At 39.5% G+C, this 25,621-nt stretch overlaps 1 protein-coding gene across 1 annotated transcript in view; it reads left to right on the top strand.

Annotated features, from left to right (window-relative positions):
- The window catches only part of SMARCA5 (SWI/SNF related, matrix associated, actin dependent regulator of chromatin, subfamily a, member 5), a 41,813-nt gene extending 36,016 nt beyond the window's left edge, over positions 1–5,797 (top strand). The window contains exons 21-24 of the mRNA XM_035022998.1: positions 652–770; positions 1,267–1,479; positions 3,680–3,787; positions 4,539–5,797. Coding sequence (XP_034878889.1) covers positions 652–770; positions 1,267–1,479; positions 3,680–3,787; positions 4,539–4,604 — 506 coding nt within the window. The 3' untranslated portion in view covers positions 4,605–5,797. The remainder of the gene's footprint in view (positions 1–651; positions 771–1,266; positions 1,480–3,679; positions 3,788–4,538) is intronic.
- Positions 5,798–25,621: the final 19,824 nt, after the last annotated feature.

The raw sequence follows: 25,621 nt of genomic DNA, 5'->3' as shown, positions 1-25,621 counted from the left end.
CTATTTTTTTTTTACCCTAGCCAACTGGCTATTGCTAAGAAAATAAGAATAGGTCACTGAAAAATTGTGCTTTCATTTTATTTTATTTTTATTTTTTTATTTATTTTTTATTTTTTTATTTTTTTAAAGATTTTATTTATTTATTTGACAGAGAGAGACACAGCGAGAGAGGGAACACAAGCAGGCGGAGTGGGAGAGGGAGAGGGAGAATCAGGCTTCCCGTGGAGCAGGGAGCCTGATGCGGGGCTTGATCCCAGGACCCTGGGGTCATGACCTGAGCCAAAGGCAGACGCTTAATGACTGAGCCACCCAGGCGCCCCATTTTATTTTTTTCTATAACTTCTCAAGTACTATATGCCTGTGTTTCCTGAAATCACTTGGATTGTCAAGTGAAGAGGTAGTTGTGCGGCGATGAGTGTGCTTAGAATTCAAGAATAGAAATTTAAGAGTTGGGAGATACTTAAATCACCCAGTTCATCTCATTTTTTTACAGTTAAGGAAACTGAGAAATTAAATAATTGACTTATTTGTAGTATTAGATGTGAGAGAAATGGAAACATTTCTTAATCCTTAGCAAATTATTTATGATAAATTATATTTTCCCCATTTCGTTCACTTGCCCCATCTGTCCAATTTTTACTCTTTTACCAGCTGTATTCTGGGAAAGATGCAATGAACTCCAGGACATAGAGAAGATTATGGCTCAGATTGAAAGGGGAGAGGCAAGAATTCAAAGAAGAATTAGTATCAAAAAAGCACTTGATACGAAGGTACTTTGTGTATTAATAAATATGGTAGTTGGTGATATAACTCCTAGCTGAGAATATGCGAGTTAAAGTAACTTTTTAAAAGGAAATGAGTGCTGTGTATTGTGTAAAGACTGATGAATCACAGACCTGTACCCCTGAAACAAATAATACATTGTGTTAATAATGAAATGAAATGGTTTAAAATGAAGATTTTCTTCAAAGAACAATATTCAAATGTTACAGGTGTTCCTCAACAGAATTTACCTTAGTACTTCAGTTGATATATCTGAGAGTTCCTATGATTAGCTTTTTCCTACAAAGTCTGAGCCTGTATTTCTCTTTAGAATAATAAAGACTATGAAGTTGTTTTCACAACAAAGGTTATATAATGCGATTGAGGTGCTTTGGATAGAAAATTCTGATTTGGAATGGAACACTTTTAGCTAATTTTACTAAAGCTAAGTTTGAAATACAGATTATATAGGATTTATATTTTATATAAAATTTTACTTGATAGATTGGTCGGTACAAAGCACCTTTTCATCAGCTGAGAATATCATATGGTACTAATAAAGGGAAAAACTACACTGAAGAAGAGGATCGTTTCCTAATTTGTATGCTTCACAAACTTGGATTCGACAAAGAAAACGTTTATGATGAATTACGACAGTGTATTCGCAATTCTCCTCAGTTCAGATTTGACTGGTTTCTTAAGTCCAGAACTGCAATGGTGAGTCCCTGGGCCTTTCTGTGTAATGTAGCAAACAGTTCAGAGTAAGTATTGGTTAATATTCTTTAAGGTAAGTAACTTATTAAGAGAAAATTGTGGTTTCACCCCATCTTTGGAGTACATTTTTGTTACAGTAGTGTAAGTATCATGGGTTAAATCAGTTCCTTAGAAAACCGTTCTCATCTACAGTTAAAAATCTATTATCATGGATAACTTAAAAAAATTTCTTGGTTCCATCCTCTTTTAATATCACATACCTTTTTTTTTTTTTTTTAAATATCACATACCTTTTAACATCACTACATAGGATAAGGACTAGTTTTTTTTTTTTTTTTTAAAGATTTTATTTATTTATTTGACAGAGACAGAGACAGCGAGAGCAGGAACACAAGCAGGGGGAGTGGGAGAGGGAGAAGGGAGAGGGAGAAGCAGGCTTCCCGCCGAGCAGGGAGCCTGATGCGGGGCTCGATTCCAGGACCCCGGGATCATAACCTGAGCCGAAGGCAGATGCTTAACGACTGAGCCACCCAGGCGCCCCAGGACTAGTTTTTTTTTTACTTTAATCAGGTTCTAAATAGGAAACATCACCATCAGTTTCACCTTCTGAATGTGAGGATAATTTAAAACTTGTATTTTTCAGATAATTTTGGTTTTATAAATGAACACATTTCTGTGAAGAAAGAAAGAACTCATATTCAGGCATTTGCCTGTCTGGATTATTTTAAAATAGCTTAATGTAGTAAAACACTTTATTTTCAATACCAGAGTGTTTCTGATAAGCAAGTTCCATTCCTAATGACCTAAAGTTATAATTCAGGAAAGTTTAGCTTTGATGAATTGCCCTTTTTATTATGCATTTTACCATTTTGAAGCTTTTAACTTCCATCTTGTGTTCTTTAGGATGATAATGCCCAAAATGTTTTGTATTCTTAAGTTTGGGATATACTGGGGTAGGCAAAGTTTAAACATTTTATATAGTGAGATTTTCTCTCAGTGTATTTAAAGTATGTTATCAGTCTTCAAGATTGGGGACAGTACACAGTCTTTTCATGTTTGACCACTGAAGGATTATTTTTCACTAAACATTAACAGTGGTACTGTTTGTGTATCCTTGTTTGGGAAATGTTGCATTATAAATGCATTATAAATAAAATTTGAGGAAGGACTGATTCAGTTGCTACAGCTCTATGTTCTTTCTTTAAGTGGGAACAATTTATATAGCTTATAAGAATGATTTTGTAGTGAGTGAAACAAAATGCAGTATCACGTTGATTTACCAGTACAGTACCATGGTCTAAAACTCTTATTTCCAGACATGTTTCATGTTAGAGCACACATAAGAAATGATTGTATGTGAATGGCCAAGATTAGAGCCAAGAGTATTCAGACCTTAGCACATCTGTACCACATTCTGGCATGTGTGCCTCAGTTTACCTGTTAAGTGCAGAACTTTAGTGTTGTAGTTTATTACCTTCTATCTCCAGATTATATTGCAAATATTTCTAAACCTTGTATGGTGTCTTCTGTAACATAGTATTTTTAAATGATTTTATTGTGGTTTGTGTGTTTTTACAAGAAAACCATTTTGTTTACAAAAGTAAGTAGTCGGCAGTGATGCAAAAGGACTTCTGTTTTTTTCAGAGTTACATACTGCTGCTACACTACACTTTATACAACCTCCACAAAGAGTTGTAGATTGCTAGAGAGAGATGATGTAGATCTCAGCTATTTTTCCACAATTGGGAAAGCTGGCATTTGGTACACTGACTACCATGATTCTAGTAACTGTGCTTTTAAGGGAAAGAGGATATACACTTATTAAAGTTATGGTTGATTTTGACCCTAAAATAGGTGCACTTACAGTTTTGGATATATAGGCTAGTTCTCAGGCATAGATACTAAGTAGCAGTGTAGCATATATTGTTTATTTTCACTGCTTGAATTTGTAAGGGAAGGAAGGATTTAAGAAGACAAATAACAGTATGATTTTAAATAATGAAGTAAAAACATTTATATCTTTATCCTCATAGCATGGATTATATAAAAATCAGTTCTTTTGGCTGTTTTAGATTTTATCTGTGGGGGAATGTATAATTACATACTACACTATTAAAGTGTTACAATTTTAAAACCTAGGTATCATGAAAACTTGTAGGTGGAAAATACATGTTTACCATATAAATTTATCTTTATAATTTAGGAGCTCCAGAGGAGGTGTAACACCTTAATTACCTTGATTGAAAGAGAAAACATGGAACTAGAAGAAAAGGAGAAGGCAGAGAAAAAGAAGAGAGGACCAAAACCTTCAGTAAGTATTCATGAATATGTAAATATTTTCTTGGAAGACTTGTCTTTGTAAGAGTTTGAACATTACTTGGCTATCATTGATGTGTTAGTCTTTTTTGTAAATGCAGCCTTGAGTTGCTTTTAAAAGTATAAATTAAATTTGATTGCATCGTGTGGGGAATATCACGTTATGATGGTATTCCATAATTTGGGGATTCATGAAAATCTGGGAAGGTATGTCTTGTGAATGCCAAGAGCCTATACTTGACCTAGGGAGTGGACTGCAAGGTATAAATTAGAACATATAAAGAAATAATAGGAAAGCAGTGGCTTTACAACCTTTACTAACTTCTGAGATTTAGTTTATTGTCCCAGTGATATCTTAGCAATGTGAAAACAGGTATTTTAGGAGGAAAAAAAAAGTCATCTTTTTATTTAGTAGTAATTTAGAAAGTCATGAGTAAATGAATGGCTGAGTAATGTCTGGTATTTATGTAAAACCTCATAAAATAATTAGTACTGCTTTCTTTTGGTATGAGGGCATGTTATATTTGTTTGCTGTATTGATTTACTATTACAGATTACTTCATTGGCATTAAAATTTTTGTATTTGTAAAAGGAGTAGATAAGAACTTGGAGAATTAAGATTATTCTGGGTAAGAAAGTCTAATACTTGTTACTGTGTAGCAGTTATTAGTAAAGTAAAAGAGTCCATATATTTTACCTTTAATATTAGTCTTGTGATGAAAAGGAATCCTTCTGTTCATTTGCAGACACAGAAACGTAAAATGGATGGAGCACCTGATGGTCGAGGAAGAAAAAAGAAGCTGAAACTATGAATACATATTTGTTTCATAATCACTAACTTTAAACCAGTAGTTCTTTAATTTACGGGTCTTCATAAGATGTACTGTACAATGCTCAATTGTTATGTCATTCAAAGACATCAGGTTCATCTGTTTACTGAGCTTAGAAACATAGTATGTAGTTTCACTTTTTTAAATGCAACAGCTGTGCTGAAATTTTTTTTTATCATTAACACTTGAAGTAATAAAACAGGCTTCATTTATTAATAAATGTTTCATTTGATTTATTTTTCTGTTATAGTTCCATTTGTGAAGATTGTGACTTTTTGTTTATCAGCTATAATTTCTACACTCAAAGCTTAAATTCAAGCAAACAGCTAAAAAAATTGCAAATAACATTGTCCCTTTGGTCTTCACTTAGTTGTGTAATTGTTTTAATTCACTTTGCCTTTGCAGAAATTTGGGTATCTTTGTAGTGCTATATAGAGTCTCATCTGGGAAGATTATGTAAATTGCATTCTCCTTGATTATTACATGGGTAGAATGGAACAAAAGGCAAGACAAATTACCATTAAATTCTATGCATATTTCTGTTATGCTTTCTGTTTCTGTAGTTGGTTCTGAGGTGTGAATATGCCCTATTCTGTTGGAAAACTGACCTTTTAGTTGTATAGCCAAAGACATTTAGTATTTTCTGGTTCCTTAAAGTGTTACTGTACTATTTTGTAAAAGGAATATTATTTTTAATTGTTTGGTAAATGTTTTGACAAATTACCTTCTCGAAGCAGCCACAACTTAGAAAGATAATGTCAAAACTAAGGTGGTTTTTTGTTTTTTAAAAAGACCCAGCCAGAATAAAGTATGGATTTGTTATACTGTTAAATTGAAATTGGTAACAGAATGCGTGTCCCCTTCCAGTTTACCTTGAGTTTTTAGAGTAATTGAAATTTTTATATTTTAAAATAATTTCTAAGTGTGAACGGCAAGATTGAGTGTAATACCAGTTTTTATTTTCTATGAACAGACTTGATAAACTGGAGACCCTGAAGCAGGATTACCCAAATTGTAGTGTCAGGATTTTAGCTGTACCAGAGGCCTTTATGTGCTACACATAATTTGTATAAAGTTTTATATGTGCAAATTGGGTACATAAACAGTTCTCCATTTTTCTAAGGGAATGCAATAAATGTAGCATCGTGAATAAATATAACTTTTATAATCCTAAAGTGGTCTTTTCTTTCCATTTCTTTAATTTTCTTATTTGATTTTCCCCCCTTAGGACATTATCTCTTTACCTTAGATTTCTTCTAAAATTTCTGTCATTTGTCATTGTTGTCAGCCCACACATAATTGAGGTTTTTATGTATAATGCTGATTTCTAAAGTATTACTAATACTGCTTACGTTTGCAAAATGTGGAGTTGTTGCTGTGTCAAGCAAAATCAAGTGTTTATGGTAAATTGTAACTTGAGTTTCTGTTCTGCTCCCTCCAGATTGTCCTCATTTTAACCTTGGATTCTGGAAACAGTTATGGGTCTAATGTATTCAAAGTTTGAGGAAATGGTTACTTTTTCATGAAAAGTGTTATTATTATTAAGAGTAGTGGCCTAATTTTGGACAGCCTACTTGGAAAACCATAAGGCTGAAGAAAACTATGGAAGTCACCAAAGAAATGTTTTCAAGAGGAAAAGAAACAGGCTAATACCATCTGGTTGGGGTGGGGCATTTGGAGTAGGAGTGGGAAAAGAGAGAGTGGGAATGTGTTAAAGGAATCAGGTATAGTGCTTAGACCTTGAGGGCTGAGGGACTAAAATAGAAACATATAAAGGGAAACAATTGAAAAAAGCATGAAAGAAAAATATCCAAATTCAGCATTTTAATTAGCCAAAGTATGAGACATTTCTTTTCCACGGGTCAATTAGGAAGTTACTGCATATTTTAGAGCCATGATTCTGATTATATTGCTAATTAAGAGAAGGAAAAATTAGCTAAAAGTAACTTTGAAAAGAGGGAAAATTGTAGAGGAGATAGACTCAAAATTGGAAATGAGTTTCTAATTGATAACCCTCAATTTTCAGTTGAAGAACTAGGTATCCAAAAATAGAATAGTGCCTAAAGGCAACCTAGAAGAGACCAGGTAGTTTACATGGGTGACCAAGGTCACAGTAATCTGTTACCCAGAATTTATATTTTTTAAATATTTATTTGTTTGACAGAGACAGGGAACACTAGCATGGGGAGTGAGAGAGGAAGCAGGCTTCCCGCTGAGCGGGGAGCCTGATGGGCTCGATCCCAGGACCCAGGGACTGTGACCTGAGCTGAAGGCAGACGCTTAATGACTGAGCCACCCACATGCCCCCAGAATATTTCATTTAATAATTAAGGTTTTATATTATTTATTGGAAAGGTTATACTCTCTTGGGAAGATATCCAGGTAAACTAATAAAATATAATCATTACTTTCAACTTCAATATTTTAAATAATAGAACCTTGGAGAGAAGAGATAATGGAAGTTTTTCCAATGGCAAACCTTTTAAAAATTTAAGACATTTCAGGGCGCCTGGGTGGCTCAGTTGGTTACGTGTCTGCCTTCGTCTCAGGTCATGATCCCAGGGTCCTGGGATTGAGTCCCACATCGGGCTCCCAGCTCAGCCGGGAGCCTGCTTCTCTCTGCGCCTCCCCCCTGCTCACTCGCATTCTCTCTCTCTTTCTCAAATTTTAGGACATTTAAAATTTATATAGTAGACTTAAAGTGTTAGTTTTATAGCAGTGCTTGCATATGCTCATTACAATGTTATTTACTTACGGAATCTGAACTAAACAGCCCTAATTTGGGATAGTTGCATTTATGGACCTCTAAATGTCTTTACAGGATATACTCTATGTTTAGTTAAGGGAGAATGATAAATGAGAAGTAGCAATATATTGACCAGTTTTTGGTATCTAACAACCAATTTTAGCAGTTTCAACTTTTTCCAACTAGAATTATACTTTTTAAATATTACAAAAAGAAAATATAAAATATTTTTTAAAGATCTGCATGTCCTTAGAGTAATAGATGGGTTTAGTTCTAGTAACTTTTTTTTTTTTTTAAAGATTTTATTTGACAGAGACACAGTGAGAGAGGGAACACAAGCAGGGAGAGTGGGAGAGGGAGAAGCAGGCTCCCAGATGAGCAAGGAGGCTGACGCGGGGCTCCATCCCAGGACCCTGGGATCATGACCCAAGCTGAAGGCAGCCGCTCAACCAACTGAGCCACCCAGGCGCCCCAGTTCTAGTAACATTTCAAGGAGTATTTATAAATTCCATTTCTGAGGAGCTGCCAGCCCTTGACACCTTTGTTAGTGTTTTTGTGGGCAATTCAGTGGGCGGTCTCAAGCTGAAACAGTCTGAAGAGGTTGAATCAAGTGCAAAATGATGGGCTTGCTTTAGGCGTATGACAGTCTGTGCCCGATTCCTAGGACCATTTTCAAGGAAGGAACAACTCTTTATAAAAATAGTGTAACCTATTTCAGTATAAAGGCAAACCTCAGAGATAATGGGGGTTCAGTTCCAGACCCCTGCAATAAGGTGAATATTGCAATAAAGTGAATATGGCAGTCAAGTGAGTCAAACGGCTATGTTGCATATAAAAGTTACATACACAGTGTAATATTGTAGTCTAAAAAAGCAATACCTTAATAATTTATTGCTAAAAATACCATCTGAGCTTTCAGCAAGTTGTAATCTTTTCACTGGTGGAGGGTCTTGCTCAATGTTGATAGCTGCTGACTGCTCAGAATGGTGGTTGCTGAACGTCGGGATGGCTGTGACAGTTTCTTAAAATAATGAAGTTTGCCACATGAAAGATTTCTTCCTCCTGTGAAGGATTTCTCTGTAGCAGGCAGTGCTGTTTGATACCATTTTACCCACATTAGAAGTGCTTTCAAAATTGGAGTCCATCTTCTCAAACTCCGCTGCTACTTTATTAACTAAGTTGATGGGATATTCCAAGTTCTTTGTCATTTCCGGAGTCTTCACAGCGTCCTTGTCCGTAGATTCCATCTCAAGAAGCCACTTTCTTTGCTCATGTAAGCAACTCCTTATTCAGTAAAGTTTTATTATGAGATTGTAGCAGCTTAGTCATAACTTCAGACCCCACTTCTAGTTCTTCCCCCTACCCCGACTGTAGTTACTTTTTCCACTGAAGTGTTGAACCTTTCAAAATCATCCAAGAGGGTTGTACTCAACTTCTTCCAAACTCCTGTTACTGTTGATACTTGACCTCTTCTCAATAATCACGAATCTTTTCAATGGTATCTAAAATGAATCCTGGGGGGTGCCTGGGTGGTTAGGCGTCTGCCTTTGGCTCAGGTCATGATCCCAGGATCCTGGGATCGAGCCCCGCATTGGGCTCCCTGCTCGGCGGGGAGCCTGCTTCTCCCTCTGCCTCTCTCTCTCTCTGTCTCTCATGAATAAATAAAATAAAATCTTTAAAAAAAAATAAAATGAATCCTGGGGTGCCTGGGTGGCTCAGTCGGTTAAGCGTCTACCTTCAGGTCATGATTTCGGGGTCCTGGGATCGAGCCCCATGTTGGACTCCCTGCTCAAAGTGGAGTCTGCTGCTTTTCCCTCTGCCCCTCCTCACCATCTGTGTTCTTTCTAGCTCTCTCAAATAAAATCTTCAAAAAAAAAAAAAAAGTGAATCCTTTCAAGAAGGTTTTCAGTGTACTTTGACCAGATCCATCAGAGGAATCATTATGCCAACTATAGCCTTATGAATGTATTTCTTAAATTAAAAGACCTGAAAGTCAAAATGACTCCTGGATCCATGGGCTGCAAAATTGATGCTGTTAGCATGCATGAAAGCAATGTTCATCCATCTATCTCCATCAGAACTCTTGGGTGGACCAGATGCATTGTCAATGATCAGTAATATTTTGAAAGAACTTTTTTTCTGAGCAGGAGGTCTCAAGAGTTTGCTTAAAATACTCAGTAAACCATGTTGTAAACAGATGTGCTGTCATCCAAGCTTTGTTCTATTTATGGAGCACAGAGTACATTTAGCATAATTCTGAAGGGCCCTAGGATTTTCAGAATGGTCAATGAACATCGGTTTCAACTGAAAGTCACCAGCTGCATTAGCCCTTAACAAGAAAGCCTGGAGAGAAATGGGGAACAACGAGTTAGGGAAGCAGTGAAAACACACATAACATTTATCCATTAATTTTGCCCTCTTACATGGGCATGATTCATGGACCCCAAAACAAAGTAATATCAAAGATCACAGATCACCATAACAAACATAATGAAGTTTGAAATACTGTGAGAATTGCCAAAATGTGAATCAGAGACATGAAATGAACAAATGCTGTTGTTAAAATGGCACTGATAGGCTTGCTCCATAGGGGGTTGCCACAGACCTTCAATTTGTCAATAAATAAACACAGACCTTCAATTTGTAAGTAAGTAAATAAGTATCTGCAAAGTACAATTAAATGAGGTATGGCTGTATCTGGATCCAAAATACTGGTACACAGGCCCCACACTTAGATTTGTGGCAGTCAAGTTTTAGAATTACCGCCTAAGATTAGGTGGTTGCTGATCGCTGGTAAACTTGCCAGCAGAAGCAGCGGGGGATCATTCTAATATCCTCACCGTGTACGACTCTCCTTTCCTAAAGCCACTTTTCTGCTTAGGTCTCCTGCATCACTCAGCAGTGTAAGTTTCACTTGACAAAAAGTATCACCACGAGTCCGATGTATTTTGAAAATTGAGATCACAGTAATCTTTGGACTTAACAGTGATTAGGTGAAGGTTTTTGAACCTTTAGAACCATTTTGTTAGAAATGCAGAATCTAAAGCCTCATACCAGGGGCGCGTGGCTGGCTCAGTTGGAGGAGCGACTCTTGATTTTGGGGTAGTGAGTTTGAGCCCCACGTTGGGTGTAGAGATTACTAAAAATCTTCAAAAAATAAGAAAGAAAGCTCATGCCAGATGGGCTGAATTAAAATCTGCATTTTAATAAGATCCTCAAAGGTGATTCATATGCACAGAAAAATTTGCAGAGCACTGCTTTAAAACATTTTGCCAAAGCAAAATGAAATCTTAATAGCTGTTCAACAGATACCTTTATATTAACATGACATCAAAGTAACATGGATTTTTTTTTTAGTATTGAATGATTTTCCTCACCTAAACTATGTCAGAGAAAATGCTTTTATCTTAAATTTTAGAGATGCAGATAGTTTTACCAGGAATTTCTCTGGTATCTTTCAATATACTAGCATTTAAGTCATTACATCCCAAATATATTAGAGCAGTGTTAACTCCACTGTGTGGTCTGAGGACCGGCAGCAGTGGCAGCAGCTGGGAGCTTGTTAAAAATACAGATTCCCACATGAACAGACATTTTTCCAAAGAAGACATCCAAATGGCCAACAGACACATGAAAAAGTGCTCAACATCACTTGGCATCAGGGAAATCCAAATCAAAACCTCAATGAGATACCACCTCACACCAGTCAGAATGGCTAAAATTAACAAGTCAGGAAACGACAGATGTTGGCGAGGATGCGGAGAAAGGGGAACCCTCCTACACTGTTGGTGGGAATGCAAGCTGGTGCAGCCACTCTGGAAAACAGTGTGGAGGTTCCTCAAAAAGTTGAAAATAATCCAGCAATTGCACTACTGGGTATTTACCCCAAAGATACAAATGTAGGGATCCGAAAGGGTACATGCACCCCGATGTTTATAGCAGCAATGTCCACAATAGCCAAACTGTGGAAAGAGCCAAGATGTCCATCGACAGATGAATGGATAAAGAAGAAGTGGTATATATATACAATGGAATATTATGCAGCCATCAAAAGGAATGAGATCTTGCCATTTGCAATGACGTGGATGGAACTGGAGGGTATTATGCTGAGTGAAATAAGTCAATCAGAGAAAGTCATGTATCATATGACCTCACTGATACGAGGAATTCTTTTTTTTTTTTTTAAAGATTTTATTTATTTATTTGAGAGAGAGACTGAGAGAGAGAGAGCATGAGAGGGGGGAGGGTCGGGAGGGTCAGAGGGAGAAGCAGACTCCCTGCCAAGCAGGGAGCCCGATGCGGGACTCAATCCAGGGACTCCAGGATCATGACCTGAGCCGAAGGCAGTTGCTTAACCAACTGAGCCACCCAGGCGCCCGATACGAGGAATTCTTAATCTCAGGAAACAAAGTGAGGGTTGCTGGAGTGGTGGGTGGGGAGGGATGGTGTGGCTGGGTGATAGACATTGGGGAGGGTATGTGCTTTGGTGAGTGCTGTGAATTGTGCAAGACTGTTGAATCCCAGATCTGTACCTCTGAAACAAATAATGCAATATATGTTAAGAAAAAAAAAAAGAAGATAGCAGGAGGGGAAGAACGAAGGGGGGGAAATCGGAGGGGGAGACGAACCATGAGAGACAACGGACTCTGAAAAACAAACTGAGGGTTCTAGAGGGGAGGGGGGTCGGAGGATGGGTTAGCCTGGTGATGGGTATTAAAGAGGGCACATTCTGCACGGAGCACTGGGTGTTATACACAAACAATGAATCATGGAACACTACATCTAAAACTAATGATGTAATATATGGTGATTAACATAACAATAAAAAGATTTTAAAAAAAGAAAATAATACAGATTCTCAGATCCCACTCTAATCTGCAGAATCGAAATCTCTTGGGGGAGCGGGGGGCTTGAAATTTAAGTCTTAAACTCTTCAGGTAATTCTTCAGGCATACTGAAGTTTGAGATGCACTGTATTGGTACATCTCAAAATACCTGTTGGTTATTGTTTCCCTTTCTTTTAAAGGAAATAAATTATTGAACTTGTGATTGTGACTTGCTTTGTCTTACTCAAATTTATAAATCTAGTCATGAGACTATAAAAGGAATAATGCTGGGTGCCTGGGTGGCTCAGTTGGTTAAGCGTCTGACTTCAGCTCAGGTTGTGATCCCAGGGTCCTGGGATCGAGCCCCACATCGGGCTCCCTGCTCGGTGGGGAGCCTGCTTCTCCCTCTGCCTCTGCCTCTCTCTCTGTCTCTCATGAATAAATAAAATCTTTTTTTAAAAAATAAAGGGAATAGTGCTGAGCATGTAGGTAATTCAATGAATGACACATGAGCAACCTCATTCTCGTAGTGAGCGCAAGGCTCTGGTAGAGCTGTATGCCACATCTCCTTACAGGTATGGGGTACAAAGTGTTTAGAGAACTAGACTTGCTGACAATGATTTTGGATGACTGGGTCATCTCTTTCGTAGGACAATTTTTTTTTTAAAGATTTTATTTATTTATTTGAGAGAGAGAGAATGAGAGAGAGAGAACACCTGAGAGGGGATAGGGTCAGAGGACGAAGCAGGCTCCCTGCCGAGCAGGAAGCCCGATGCGGGACTTGATCCAGGGACTCCAGGATCATGACCTGAGCCGAAGGCAGTCGCTTAACCAACTGAGCCACCCAGGCGCCCCTCGTAGGACAATTTTTAACATCAGAACATGTAAAAGTAATTCTCAGCACATTTATCTTGCTATATATTCTTTTAAGGCTTACTTTTAAGTAGTTAATCTGGTTTGAAGTCATTAAAGTATGTTCCTATGTTGATGCAGACACAGCCAGATCTGCTTCCCAAGTATGGTCAAGCTCCGCTTGGCAGAGAAGGTCCTTTAAACTTCAGCAGACAGTTTTGACTTCTGGGGAGTCATCATAACTACATAATGGAGTTACTGTCTGATTGCTCTTAACACTGCTTACAGATGGGTCAGATTTCTCATCTGAGGCCCTGAGCAGAAGGGAAGTCCATAATCTGAGGCTGCTCAGTAATGAGACAAAATGCACCCTCTAAAATGGATATAGTGCTGGTTTGGGTATCCGTACTTATAATTTCTAGACCCATTTGCTCATGAGCCTTGTCACCTGGGAATTAGTTTGGATTGAAGACAACTTATTTAGAGTGGTTTAGGGCGATATGTTGAATATTAGTGCCCCTGTTTTTATCAGCACCTACATTTTGAGATGGGGTCAGGAACCCAGGATTGGCTCTTCCCCTGTGTTTCAACATTTTGCCCCCAGCCAAGGAGAATATGGACGGATGATACTCCAGACTCCTCTTTCCAAATGCTGTTTGCCGGCTCTCTTGATCAGACAGTGTAAATTGTGTGGGTATACTACTCTCTCCCAGTTGTCACCTTTGAAGCAAACAAAAATCTGCTTTGAGGAAGTTTATAAAGTATGAGAAGTGATAGGGGCAGCGAAGTTGGAGGCTGCTGTTACAATGTGAGTTGCTGGTCATACACCTGTAGAGGACAGCAGAGGACCGGCTGGAAGCATCAGATCCTGGCAGTTTCCCTAGAGGACGTGCTTCCTTGTGGCTGGCGGCTAACTGAGCATCAAAATCCACAGTGCCAAGTTTTCTAACTTGAGTCTCTGGGGATGAGCTTTATCTTAGAAGATGACATGAGAGGGGCGCCTGGGTGGCTCAGTCGTTAAGCGTCTGCCTCCAGCTCAGGTCATGATCCCAGGGTCCTGGGATCGAGTCCCGCATCGGGCTCCCTGCTCCTTGGGAGCCTGCTTCTCCCTCTGCTTCTCTCTCTCTCTCTCTGTCTCTCTTGAATAAATAAATAAAATCTTCAAAAAAAAAAAGTAAAAAAAAAACTTATTTAAAAATTTAAGGCTAATCAGGGCGCCTGTGTGGCTCATTCGTTAAGCATCTGCCTTCAGCTCAGGTATGATCCCAGGGTCCTGGGATCAAGCCCCGCATTGGGCTCCCTGCTCTGCGGAGAGCCTGCTTCTCCCTCTCCCACTCCCCCTGCTTGTGTTCCTTCTCTTGCTGTGTCTCTCTCTGTCAAATAAATACATAAAATCTTAAAAAAAAAAAAGAAGATGACATGAGATATTATTAGCTTTGAAACACTAGTATTAAAAAGTGAGTGGTCCATAAGTTTCTTTCTGACTAAAGTGTAAATTTTTGATTTCAAGAATCACCATTAAATAAAGTTCATGAAACTGGGCTTGACGTATCTAATGGGCCATCCACATTGTCCACTGGTAGCAATAACATACCCGGTCATTCCCCCTTTTCCCTAAGGTAGTATGTTACTGACTGTAGAGTGGATGTTAACATATAAACAAGAATTACATACCAGGATATTGAACCTGTGGAGTAGGGAGGGTAAGTCAGCCAAGCAACCATATTTCTTATGTTCTGGAATATTTGGGAACACATTTACCTGTTTCTGTACATAGAACACCTTCTCAGTGTTGCAGTGTTGGACTGGGTCTACCTCTACATTACCCTAGATCATTGAACCTGAAAGAAAATACACAAGTCTGATGTCATGTTGACCATAGGGGAAAAGTCAGATCAGATGAGATTTCTGTGCTAAAGTGTGTTTGTAATTTTCTTAGATTTTCTTTTCTAGGTGTAAAGCTAGTGATTGCAAGTGTTTAAGAATGGGGAAAAATCATAAGGACCTAAAGGAGACATTTTCCAGATTTTGTCAAGAGCAGCCAGTATATCTTATGATTAATATAAAGTTCTCCTGGAACTTCCTTATAAAACTCTGAAATACTATAAAGGTATTGAGATAGAGGAGCCATTACACTCTCAAAGTTTTATTTTTTTAACCAGATTACTTATCCCGAAGAAATGAGGACTTTTCAAAGTCTTATTACTGAAAGTGATATTCTTGTGCCTAAGTTCATACTGACTAAAGTGTTTTGTTTTGTTTTTTAACCAAATTGAGATAAAATCTAGCAGGATACATGGCCAATGACAGCACACTCATAGCTGCGGCTTCTGTTGTATTTTAAATCAGAAATAGTATCGGGATGAGTTTCATCGCTCATGACAATTCTGATAATTAGTAGTAGCCACTTGGAGATTCAGGGGTTTCAGCAGGAAGGGGAGAGCATAGTTGATAATAATGTTAATCACATGTTTAAGTTTGGAAAGAGAATGATGTTGCACTGTTCCATGCGCCATGTATTTGCCACCGCTAGGCTAAAGATTATGGACTTATGTAACTATGAACGTAACTCTAAATTGTACCTTAGATATAGAAGGGCCTTCACCTTCAGAAAAGATCACATCAGTTTTTTCCTCGAAATCCATGGACCCATCAGACGTCCAGAGCTCCTTTTTGGAGAAGAGGAACATCTCGGTAGGTGTCAAGACCAAATTTAGCTGCAGCTGGGTCGCTGACCTAATAGGTAGGAGAAAGACAGTTATGTAATGAAACCCAGATAATTCAAAATAGACTTATGATTTATAAATCTGAAATGAGTTAGTAAACAATATAAATCTTCTACTCTCATACACAAAGCTTGCCAAGCACCACAGTGAAAGTGATAGATCCAGTGACTGTGTGGTTTAAAGACATGACGAACAGTACCGTGTTAAGTATCTGAGCATTCCTATCCTAGGGTAAGTTACAAAGGATAGATACATATTAGAGATTAATGTATATCGGGGAATATAACTTCTTAAAGAACAAGATCGTTTCCAAAGTGTGAGTGCTAGTATTCCCACACTGATGCAGGATTTTCTGAGTATCTAATAGGGTCAAAGCTACTTTTCTAGTCAGTGTAGACAACAGTAAGGAAGACCATACAAGTGTTTGGTATGGTATTTTGGAAAGCAGTGTGGATCTGAACGCCTTTTAATATCTATGCATAAAAAGCTAGGCTTTGGGAATAAGTGAGCAAGATAGACACAAACTCCCATGGAGTTTCTGTTAATCCTGGGGAGAGAAAGGATTTATATAAAAGAGTTTCTCAAATTCCATTCCATTGACATTTTGGGCAGGTAATTTACGGCAGGGCCTGTCCTATGCACTGTTGGGTATTTGGCAGCATCTCTGGCGTCTACCCACTAGATGTCAGTAACACTCTCCCTATGGTGACAATCAAAAACCTTCTCCAGACACTGTCGAACATCCTCTGGGGAGTAAAATCCTTCCTGACTGAGAGCCCCTGGTGTATAACATTTTCATGAAGTGGTAAATGCTATGAAGAAAAGTAAAGCAGAGTTTAAAAGACTGGGGAATAATGAGGGATAGACAAGTGTTTTTCTGGACAGGAGGTTTTCTGAGCAGGGTCCGTCCATTTAAGCAGAGACACGAAGTGAGGGAGTGAGCTCTGTGTAAATAGCTGGCTGAAGTCTGCAGGCAAAGGAAACAGCAAGTGTAAAGACTGTGAGGTCAGAGGAGGCTAGAATTATGGAGAAACAGCAAGCTAGACCTTTGTGGCTAAAAAGGAATAAGCGGGGGAAGAGTGGAGCTGAGGCTGCAGGGACGGAGGCTGGATAGGGTAGGGGTCTTGTAGGACATGGTGGGAGATTGTGTTTTCATTCTGAGTGATATGAAGACAATTGAATTTTGAGTAAGAGAGCAGTATGAGTTATCTGTGGCTCGCAAACCAAATTTTTTTAGTCTTCAAAATTAAATTATTCCAAAAGAAGTATAATTTTTATTTTTTTCTAAAACATATTTATGCCTTCTCAAATTACTAAGATTACTGCAGAGCCTTAAATATTAAAATGGTGATTAAGGACACCTTATATATTGCTTAATTGTACATCTAGCAAAATAAAGTGCTGGTAGCTACTATAAACCATACAATATTGTTTTGGAAACACTTTGACATACTTTAACTGAATATATCCTGGGTTATATACTTTTAAAAATAGCTGAAACACACCAAAAAGCTACACTGTATTTCTAAGTCCTTCATAAAGCGGAGAGATGCAACGGTAGGTGCGGAGTACTTTGACCATGAATATAGGCCCCTTATGTGAACTGATCTGTAGTTATATAAGCTATCTTTGGCTTAGGTACCTTTCTGAGTCTCAACTTTTAAAAACATGAAATACCGGGACGCCTGAGTGGCTCAGTCGTTAAGCGTCTGCCTTCAACTCAGGTCATGATCCCAGGGTCCTGGGATCGAGCCCCACATCGGGCTCCCTGCTCCGCGGGAAGCCTGCTTCTCCCTCTCCCTCTCCCCCTGCTTGTGATCCTGCTCTCACTGTGTCTCTCTCTATCAAATAAATAAATAAAATCTTAAAAAAAAAACCATGAAATACCACTTTGGTTTTCCAGAAAAATTGAGTTAAAAAAAAGTTCATTTCGGGGCGCCTGGGTGGCTCAGTTGGTTAAGCGACTGCCTTCGGCTCAGGTCACGATCCTAGAGTCCGGGGATCGAGTCCCGCATCGGGCTCCCTGCTCAGCAGGGAGTCTGCTTCTCCCTCTGACCCTTCCCCTCTCATGCTCTCTGTCTCCCATTCTCTCTCTCAGATAAATAAATAAAACCTTTAAAAAAAAAAAAGTTCATTTCTTTTTTACCCCTTTTTAGCCTTAAAAATCCCTTTGAGAGGATGTGCTATATGCAAGTCAATTGGTTTGGGGTAGAACATGTATGTGGTTAGACACTCCTCAAGATATAGGGATTTAAGGAGGAGATTTAAACAAGTGAATTGATAACCCAGTATGAATGGATAAATCCAAACTAAGGAAATGCTAGAAAGCATGTATTAACCTAGTAGAAACCTTGAAATATATAGCTGTTACCAAAATATTCTTACCTGTTGGAACCTGATGTCAAGGTCAAAGGTAACGGGCTCCTTCAGGTAGCAGATAATAGGTAAGACATCCTTGGTGTGGAATCAGCGATACAAGGAATTAACTTCACTGTGTATATTCCAGAATAGCCTCGGATCTGTGCAGGTTTTATTAAACAGGATTTGCAGCATTAGCTTGACTGCGATTATCCAGAAGAGATTATGCCCTAAGAACCAACATTGTAGTGAGAAAAAAACAAATGATGGGATTCTAAATGGGAAAATAAAGAAGTGGGATAACTTATTGGTATACATAAAATATGGGAGAACATCATTTTGGAAGTGGACTGACACCTCACCTTCTCTGCCCACCTCAAGACTGACAACCTGGGGATCCTTTGTGTCTGGAGAGGTCCCTGAGCTCTGATGACAGATTTCATCTGGGAGTATTGAGGCTATGAGAGGACCGAGGGTCTAGGTGGTTGCGGGTAATTCTGTGGCACCCAAGATGGATGGGTCTTATCTCTAGGACATCATTGTTTAATACAGCATAGCCTGTATCTCCAGTACCAGAAAGTCTCTTGGAATTTAACTACAGCTGGTGGCTTTATATGGGCAAAAAGGGCTTTAATTAATGCTTGCAAAGTCTGATCAATTATGCATGTATTTTTCTTGCTACAGCATATTAGCTTTTCCGATGCTGTATTTTACAAGCCTGTCTTTATTACTCTTCATCACTGAAGAACCCAGGATTTGAATGCCATACTTGATCATGATAGAAACTTCGTTCTCATCCCAGACTAAATCCGGTCCTGAAAAGTGAATTCACTGGCAAATCAGAGACGAAATTCCAGCGCTGTGCTGATCTATGGAAAGTGGGTCTACTCCTCAAGAGGCTCAGACTGAAGGGGATATCAGGATGGGGTGCAGGTAGCACTTGAGAGGACGGAGAGGTGCTGAGTGATTGGGAAAAGGACAGATCCTAGACAATAACAGCATCTTTCTAGAGCTCGGTTACAGCGAGCATCACTGTTACTCATCAGACATGCTCTGGTTTCAAAAAGGCTAGAGAAATCCAGCAAAGAAGCAGCACTGCTTCTACAGACCATGGGTATTTCTCTATGGTAGATATTTGAATGTTTGTCAAAGCTTCTCAACAGATTGGCAACTTCTCTGGGTAAGGTGGTGCTGTTGCCCGGAAGCAAGGCTTACCTTGATTAGGCGTTCCAGCTGCCTTGGAAGCAAATCTCGGTCCTGCAGTTCAACGTCAGCCTGCCTTCCTCATTCATGCGCACACTGGTTGGAAATACAGTGCCTGAGCAGAGCGGAAAAGAGGAATATTGTTGATACAGGTTTACTGTGAAGAGGAAAAGTTCTTACTAGCTTTCCTTCATGAGTAGGTTGGTGATCAGCAGACTTTCTCTTTTCTAGGAGCTGGTTTGGGGCCATTTGGTCATCCTGACTTTGCAGGGAGTAACTTAACTCACTTTTTCAGTTTGGATGCCTTTTAGTCCTAGTACATGAGTGTGTTTTCTTCCTAGTAGGTTTTCTGGTTGTAAAAAGGGTTTTTCCTTAGGGTACTCCCTCACCCCACCCATTTCTTGCCCCTCTCTTTTTTGAGGAAATTAATGGCGCATGTCCGGCAGGATACCTCTGCCCATCTGTTTCTAAGTGTTGCAGACCCAGCAGTGTTCCTTCTCAACTTTAATAGTCCTAAAACAAGTGAGAGGGAGTTCCTTCAAAGGCTGAGCATAGTTTCTCCACAGTAGGAATGAACCTTAAAAAAAAAAAACCCAAAAAACGAAAAACTCTTACATTTGCATCTTCCTCATATCTAGGACCCTGTGCTTGATAGGGGAAGAAACAGTTTAAGTGAAGTGGAATTGCCAATACTCCTAGAGATCTCAGTTCTCCCCTCGAAGCTCTGACTCTGTGGCACTGCAGCCCCCTGTCTCTCCACAGGATGGCAGTGTCCCACCTGAAGGGGGGGGTCAAGGTGCACAGCCACCAACCTGGGCAGGGGTGCGAAAGACGCAGGAGACAAAGAGGGGCGCACACAGAGTCACGTAGAACTGGACAAGTTTTAACACCTGATAAGAAGAATAGGGGGCCAAACCCTCTTAAGGATACGTTGAGGACATTTTTGGTTTTCTAGCACTAAGACTTTAAAACACAGGGAGGTAAACCATCCCTTTGGTTACAGGTCGTGCTCCCTCAGTTCAAATCTCTTGATGCTTTTGCTTTTTCCACTGCTTAAGTTTCATATGATGGGTTGAGGTTGACACCAATGACTACACGTGCAAGCACATTCTTCCTTGAGCAGTTGACTCTGCTTGGTTTCTGATTTGCAGATCTCAGTTCTGGATACTTCCTAAGAGGAACAGGTGCTTCTCGAGGAGAAGCACCTTCTTGCCATTTTAAATGCCAGGCAACCAACAAAGAAAGGGCCTAAGAAAGTATTTCCTGGTTACATTATAAATAAGTCATCTAAAGTAATTTTCAAAGCTTTTTGTGTCTGGCTGGATATTAGTTCTCTAGATCTGTCTGACCTGCTGCTTATTTGCCCCAAAGGTGAGCATAGGGAAGCTCTGGACTCCTGATAATGCACATAGGTACATCTCAGCCTGACCGGATCCAGAATCTCCACTGGTATCTCTTTGAGTTTTATACTTGAGCCCATCAGAACACTGTACAGTTGACCCTTGAACCATGGGTCCACCTAAACATGGTGGTACTGCAACTGTATTTTCTCTTTATGGTTTTCTTAATGTTTTTTCTCTGGCTTACTTTGTTGTAAGAATACTGTATTAGATAATACATATAACATACAAAACATGTGTTAATCGACTTATCAGTAAGACTTTGGTTACCTGTTTCAATCCCCCATCTTTTAATCGTTCCTCATTTTTGAGGAAATTGGGATGATGATCACATAGTTGCTTACTTGTAGGGGCCGCTCTTACCAAAATTAGGGCAATTGGTGAGGATTTTTTCCAAGTTGGTTTCTTGGCAACTTTTTGCCAAAGTTTCCACCCGCCACTATTTTTTTGTTTTTCCATTTTATTGGAGTTCCTAGGAAGCCCTTACTTTTTGTTAATGCCCAAGGCATTGGACGCTGCTCATGTGACTTTTGCCACAAATGCTACTCTGAATTATTAGCAGCAATCCAAACCTAGGAATAGTTTTGTTTAAGAAGTGTTCTGAGAACTTCTGAGGCCTTCTCTGAAGGGTATGGAAAAGCTTCAACCCAACCTATAAAAGGGGTCTACAAATACTAGCAAATATTGAAAATTACCCATTGTTTTTTAGTAAAGTCTACCTGCCATTCTTCTTCAGGTTCAGTGCCTCCAAGTTGTATACCTTTTTAGAACTGCTGGAGACCCACATTTAGGACTGTTTTTAGGACAAATGTCACATTTTTAGACTATCTTTTGAACAGTTCCCTGAATATTGGGACCCACAATATATTTTTGGATCCACTGAAGAGTAGCAACTCACTCATGATGGGTGCTTTGGTAAGTATCATTAATTGTTTTTTTTATAAGATGTTCTGGGATAAGGACTAACCCTTGTTCATCATATTTCCAGCTGGCTTTCAAAAAAAATTTTAAAAAGATTTTATTTATTTACTAGAGTGAGAGAGAGCAAGTGAGCACAGAGGGGAGAGGGAGAAGCAGGCTCCCTTCTGAGCCAGGAGCCTGATCCCAGGACCCTGGGATCATGACCTGAGCCGAAGGCAGATGCTTAACCCACTGAGCCACCCAGGCGCCCTCCAGCTGGCTTTAATGCCAGCATTGTGTTCAAATCCTCATTCTTTAGCTCTTAAGAATAGAGTTGATAGGGGTGCCTATCAGGTCAAGATCCCGAGGTCCTGGGATCGGGTCCAGTGTCGGTGCTCCCTGCTCAGCAAGAAGTCTGCTTCTCCCTCTTCCTTTGCCCCTCTCCCCACTCATGCACTCACGCTCTCTCTCTCATGCTCTCTCGCTCTCAAATAAATAAAATCTTAAAAAAAAAAAAAAAGAATAGAGTTGATAGTTAAGTCTAGGTCTGGTACTAAAGCCATTATGCAAGGTCTTTGTGCAGGCTGCAAGCTTGATCTGCCCGATTGCCCAAAGGAGCAATCAAACTGTCCGATTTCTAGTGTTTTTGGCAATGGACGATAGCTGATGGGTCACCACCAGCTCTTGGTTGTCCCTGATCTATAAAACTACTCCCATCTGTGACCATCTCAAGGTCTGGATTTTCCAACGGTAGGTCCCTATGGTTGGAATTAATTATAATTAACTTGGCCTAATTAATCATATAAGCACAGCAATAGTGATTAACCATATAGGTTTTTGTTGTTGTTTTTTTTTTTTTTAAATCTGCTTTCTTGGAACTTTTCATAAGGAATTTCAGATTGAACTTCTACTAGCCTCTCAAGGCTAGGAAGCCAGGCTAAATACTTGCCATCCGACTTCACCCTCAATACCTAGAGGTTTGGGTGAATTCCTCTCTTCTTGGGGTTCCCAAAATAGCCTGAGTTTCTTGCACCTGCCAGGAAGCGACCTTCTTTTCTCCCTGGGAAGGCAGCGGTACTCCAGTAAGCAAGGTACCAGGTTGATTTTTCCAAGGGGTTTCATTGGCTTTATAAAGTCTAGCTTAGTTCCTTAAAGCTTTCTGGTCATATCTGAGTCTATGCATATCTCTTTCAAATAGGACATTCTGGCCAAAGCCTTGGTAATATAACCAATGTTTCCAGTTAGGGCCTGACATAAGGGGAACAGATTCTTTTTAAACTTATACAAATAAATATGCTGCCATGAAAACAGAGGAATACTCACTGGGAATTTCTGAATTTGGAGAGATTAGGCAGGGAGAAAAAGGTAATGTTTCATATTTGTTTACAAAGGATTATTTTACCAGATTTTGGTAAGTCATAGATAGCTTAAGAGGCAAAGTTTCCTTAAATCTGGAAGAGCAAATGTTAGAGAACCAGCAACATTTCCAACAAGAGTCCTATAACCATCTGCCTCAATTCATTCAGTCCCATCTCATTAATTCTTGTTCTATTTGATGCAGTCTTCCCATTAGTTCTGGAAATTCTTACTCTATTTAGCTTTATGATCTTAAGGCTATCAGAGACCTGTATTTGTCATTCTAGTGCATCTGACAAGGAAATTCTGTGGCACACACTTCAATAATTAGAATTGCAGGTGATGACATTATACCAGAACATATCAAAACCTCAGGAATTTTATATAATTTCTGGAACAGTTAGCAATCAAGCATATAATACAACCTAAGAAGGTTTATCATCACTTACTGGACAACGCTTCCCATGCAATTTGACATACCAAATCAACAAGCCTAATTAGTCAAAAAGGCTTTATTTAGAAGTTGAATTTTGGAAAGTTTGGCAGAAATATCAGAAGGCTTTAATAAGACTCTAAAGGCAAGTACAGGGGTTACGTAGTGTTGTTTTAGCTTTAATCAAAGACCTAATAAAGACAAAACAGACACTTTGTTTTTCTAGGCAGATTCTATTAAAGATAAGAAAACTCATTTTGTTTATAATTTAGACTAATCTAAGAAAACTGTCATTTTAACAGAGAAAAACCAAATTCCAATTTCATATGGTGTACTTCTGATAACTCATTCAATCCAAAGGGGAATTTTTAAAAATTATGCAGTCTCTCCTTTTTTCCTCCCTGTCCTCTCCCATGTCGATGTTGAGACAAGGACGTCCAGGGCACTGTGAGGATCAGGGTTCTTGCGGCAGGTGCTGGGATGTGCGGACCAGAATCCCCAGCAGGAGCGAAGGGCTCTGGGCTGTAGGAAGGCTGCAGCAGTCCTCACCTCTCCGAGGCCAGCAGGACTGCTCTGACCCAAGACAATGGCCTTGCCAAGGGCGTACCCTCCCCCCAGGTGGTCACGTCCAATGACTGTTCAACAGGAGGGTAGAGAAGTCCAGCCCTTTTGTCCCAATTCAGGGTGGTTCTGAAGGGTAATCCAACGTTTGGAACTCCTCGGAGAGTCAGCTAAGGCTTCTGTTGATGCACCACTGCTCACCTTCTGCCTGATCTTGCTGACTCTCCCTTCTCCTCCCTGGCTGGTGCTCACTCCCTGGTTAACTTGTTCACACACTAATCTCCATAATCTTAGTCCCGACCATGCACAAAATTCCTTTCCAAAGATTCCCTTTGCTCAAAAACCTACAACTTTCCTTTTATATTCATTCAGATTTTGTCCTAAGTTTTCTCCTTTAATTAAATAATCAGTCTTGCTTTCCTTGCATAGAGTTGTTTCCCTTATTTCCAGTAATCTTAAACTTAGCATGAAACTGACTTTCAGTAAACACAGGCAGTTCTACAACTAATGCTGACCCCTCTAAAGACCTGTTCATTTTAATTAAACAACCATAAATTATCCTTTATATTAAATATTTTCCCAGATCACATAAACTTAAACATCTGGGTTAGTTTTCATTTTTCTGAGTTTTAGAATGCCCAATTCTCACAAGGGCTGGCCTTTAAACCAATTAAAAAGAGCTCTTTTACAAATTAATTTTAGCAGCACCATCCAGAGGTAGAGAAATTATCCCCCATTTACATCATACACGGACACGCGAACAAATATGAAAACAAGATGCGAACAAAATCTTATAGCCTTGGGGCGCCTGGGTGGCTCAGATGGTTAAGCGTCTGCCTTTGGCTCAGGTCATGATCCCAGGGTCCTGGGATTGAGCCCCGCATCGGGCTCCCTGCTCAAGTGGGGAGCCTGCTTCTCCCTCTCCCTCTGCCATTCTCTCCACTTGTGCTCTCTGGCTCTATCTCTCAAATAAATAAATAAAATCTTAAAAAAAAAAATCTTATACCTTTGTTTTACTGGTATCTGTGGAGAACACATTAAAGGCCTAATTTTCAAATATCTCCCTTTTATAAATCTAATTACAAGACAGAATTAGGATTTATGGATCTGTTAGTCATTTTTCTCCAGAGTCTAATGAATACTGTGGCCAAGCAGTGTAGCAACAAGAACAACAAAGACCATCTTATTTCTTTTCATAGGTTCATAACTCAACATTCCCTCATTCCCTGGTTTGGGGAGGATATAGTCCAAAGGGCTGCATTCAGGGATCAAATGGTCATTTCCCATTTTCCAGTTAGAACATGACTGGTTTTATCAGAAGATATGGAAAGCTGCAGGGACAAGCTAACCAAATGAAGCCCGGAGGACCTCTGTGAGCCTTGACTCCTCCCCAGAAGTCCCGGCTTCACTAATGAACCAAGCAGCTTCCTGGTCACCCCTTTCCCATCAAGCAAGAAAAAGGAGGCTAAGAGAGCCAAACCAAAGAGGAGGAAGAAATGAGGGGCTGTTGCACACGAAGTACTCACCAACACAAGTTTGATCACACTGAAACCCCAACTTGCTGCCATACTAAAGGCTGAAAGTGGGCGGGCTAGGACGAAGAGCCTACGCAGCTGTTCGGACCTCGCCACTAGACTC

Source organism: Mirounga leonina, unplaced genomic scaffold (assembly GCF_011800145.1).
Source record: "Mirounga leonina isolate KUSES-001 unplaced genomic scaffold, KU_Mleo_1.0 Mir_176, whole genome shotgun sequence".
Lineage (NCBI taxonomy): Eukaryota > Metazoa > Chordata > Mammalia > Carnivora > Phocidae > Mirounga > Mirounga leonina.
This window is presented reverse-complemented; position numbering and strand designations above follow the sequence as displayed.